Genomic DNA, 1146 nt, shown 5'->3' with positions numbered 1-1146 from the left:
GACGATAACAATACATAAATAACTAAGACCATTAAACACCCCATTTTAAAACACTTATTTAGAAACGCGGTCTGGACACCATGAACTGCCACTGGCGTCCAATCCACACCATCTGCCAACCTTGTACTACAGAATACAAGTACATCATGAAGCTAGAAACTATAGAAGAAGACTTCGCGTTCCTCAGAGAAGAACTGGCCATCCGCGAAATGAACGTGACTTTAAAAATGAACGTAAACAAGAAAGGGGAATCTCGAACCAGTGATGATTATTTCAAGGGTCTTCCTGTCGATCTACTGGCGGGTATCAGGCGCCTGTATAAGTACGATTTTACTCTCTTTAACTATGTAATACCTGATTATTTGGAGAACCTAGGCTAGCGAGGGAAGTAATGGTATTTTGTAAAATCTAAATATCAACAAAATCTACTTTTAAGATGTTATATGAGCTCTATTTATTGACTTAATTTTACTCTTTTTCAATCTTATTTCTATTTAATTATAATAGAAGTAAGTGTTTTTTTCTTATTGCGTAGTAGCCTAGACCTTTGCTCGTGCACATTGTTCCTAATACACAGGGAATGTTGAGAAATGCATAGGCAAGAGGTACGAGCGTAGTGACAAATTTGGCGCGCAAAAACAACGCAACTATTGTAATAAATATCAACACTATAAAGAATAGTGATTTTAGTGCACTAGTTTGTTTTTTTGCTTTACTTCTCTTCAAAAATGCATATTCTAATATAAGATAGAAAGAAAGTGCGTCATAAAATATTATCTGAGCAAAAAGAACCCTTGCCTTGCGTGCAGATACGAAACACACGGGACATGCCACATACCTAAAATGAGTAATGCTAAAGGTTCCCCTATGCTAATTACTCACGTTTCTTCGGTGTTCAGTTTACTTATTTACATATTTATTAGTCTACCATGTCGTAGTCTATTGCAGCTTTAAGAATTTATAAATAATCGTGTTCGGAAAGCCACGTGTAGGTACCACCTGGTTGATTGTTATTGTTTCAAATATCAGTAACTTCCAAGCTTATTTTAATTTTCCGCGTTTACTCTCATGACTGAACTATTCATTTACATCAATTTTAGGCTAATGTGATAGTTTTCATACCAGGCCACCATAATCGTCATAATT

General features: G+C 35.7%; 1 protein-coding gene across 1 annotated transcript in view; it reads left to right on the top strand.

Annotated features, from left to right (window-relative positions):
- Positions 1 to 1142, top strand: part of LOC119591636 (carbohydrate sulfotransferase 12-like) — a 2799-nt gene extending 1657 nt beyond the window's left edge. Inside the window, exon 2 of the mRNA XM_037940391.1 lies at positions 63 to 1142. Within this exon, the coding sequence (XP_037796319.1) occupies positions 63 to 380 (318 nt within the window). The 3' untranslated portion in view covers positions 381 to 1142. The remainder of the gene's footprint in view (positions 1 to 62) is intronic.
- The last annotated feature ends 4 nt before the right edge of the window (positions 1143 to 1146 follow it).

The sequence above is a fragment of the Penaeus monodon genome, chromosome 29 (genome assembly GCF_015228065.2).
Source record: "Penaeus monodon isolate SGIC_2016 chromosome 29, NSTDA_Pmon_1, whole genome shotgun sequence".
NCBI lineage: Eukaryota > Metazoa > Arthropoda > Malacostraca > Decapoda > Penaeidae > Penaeus > Penaeus monodon.
This window is presented reverse-complemented; position numbering and strand designations above follow the sequence as displayed.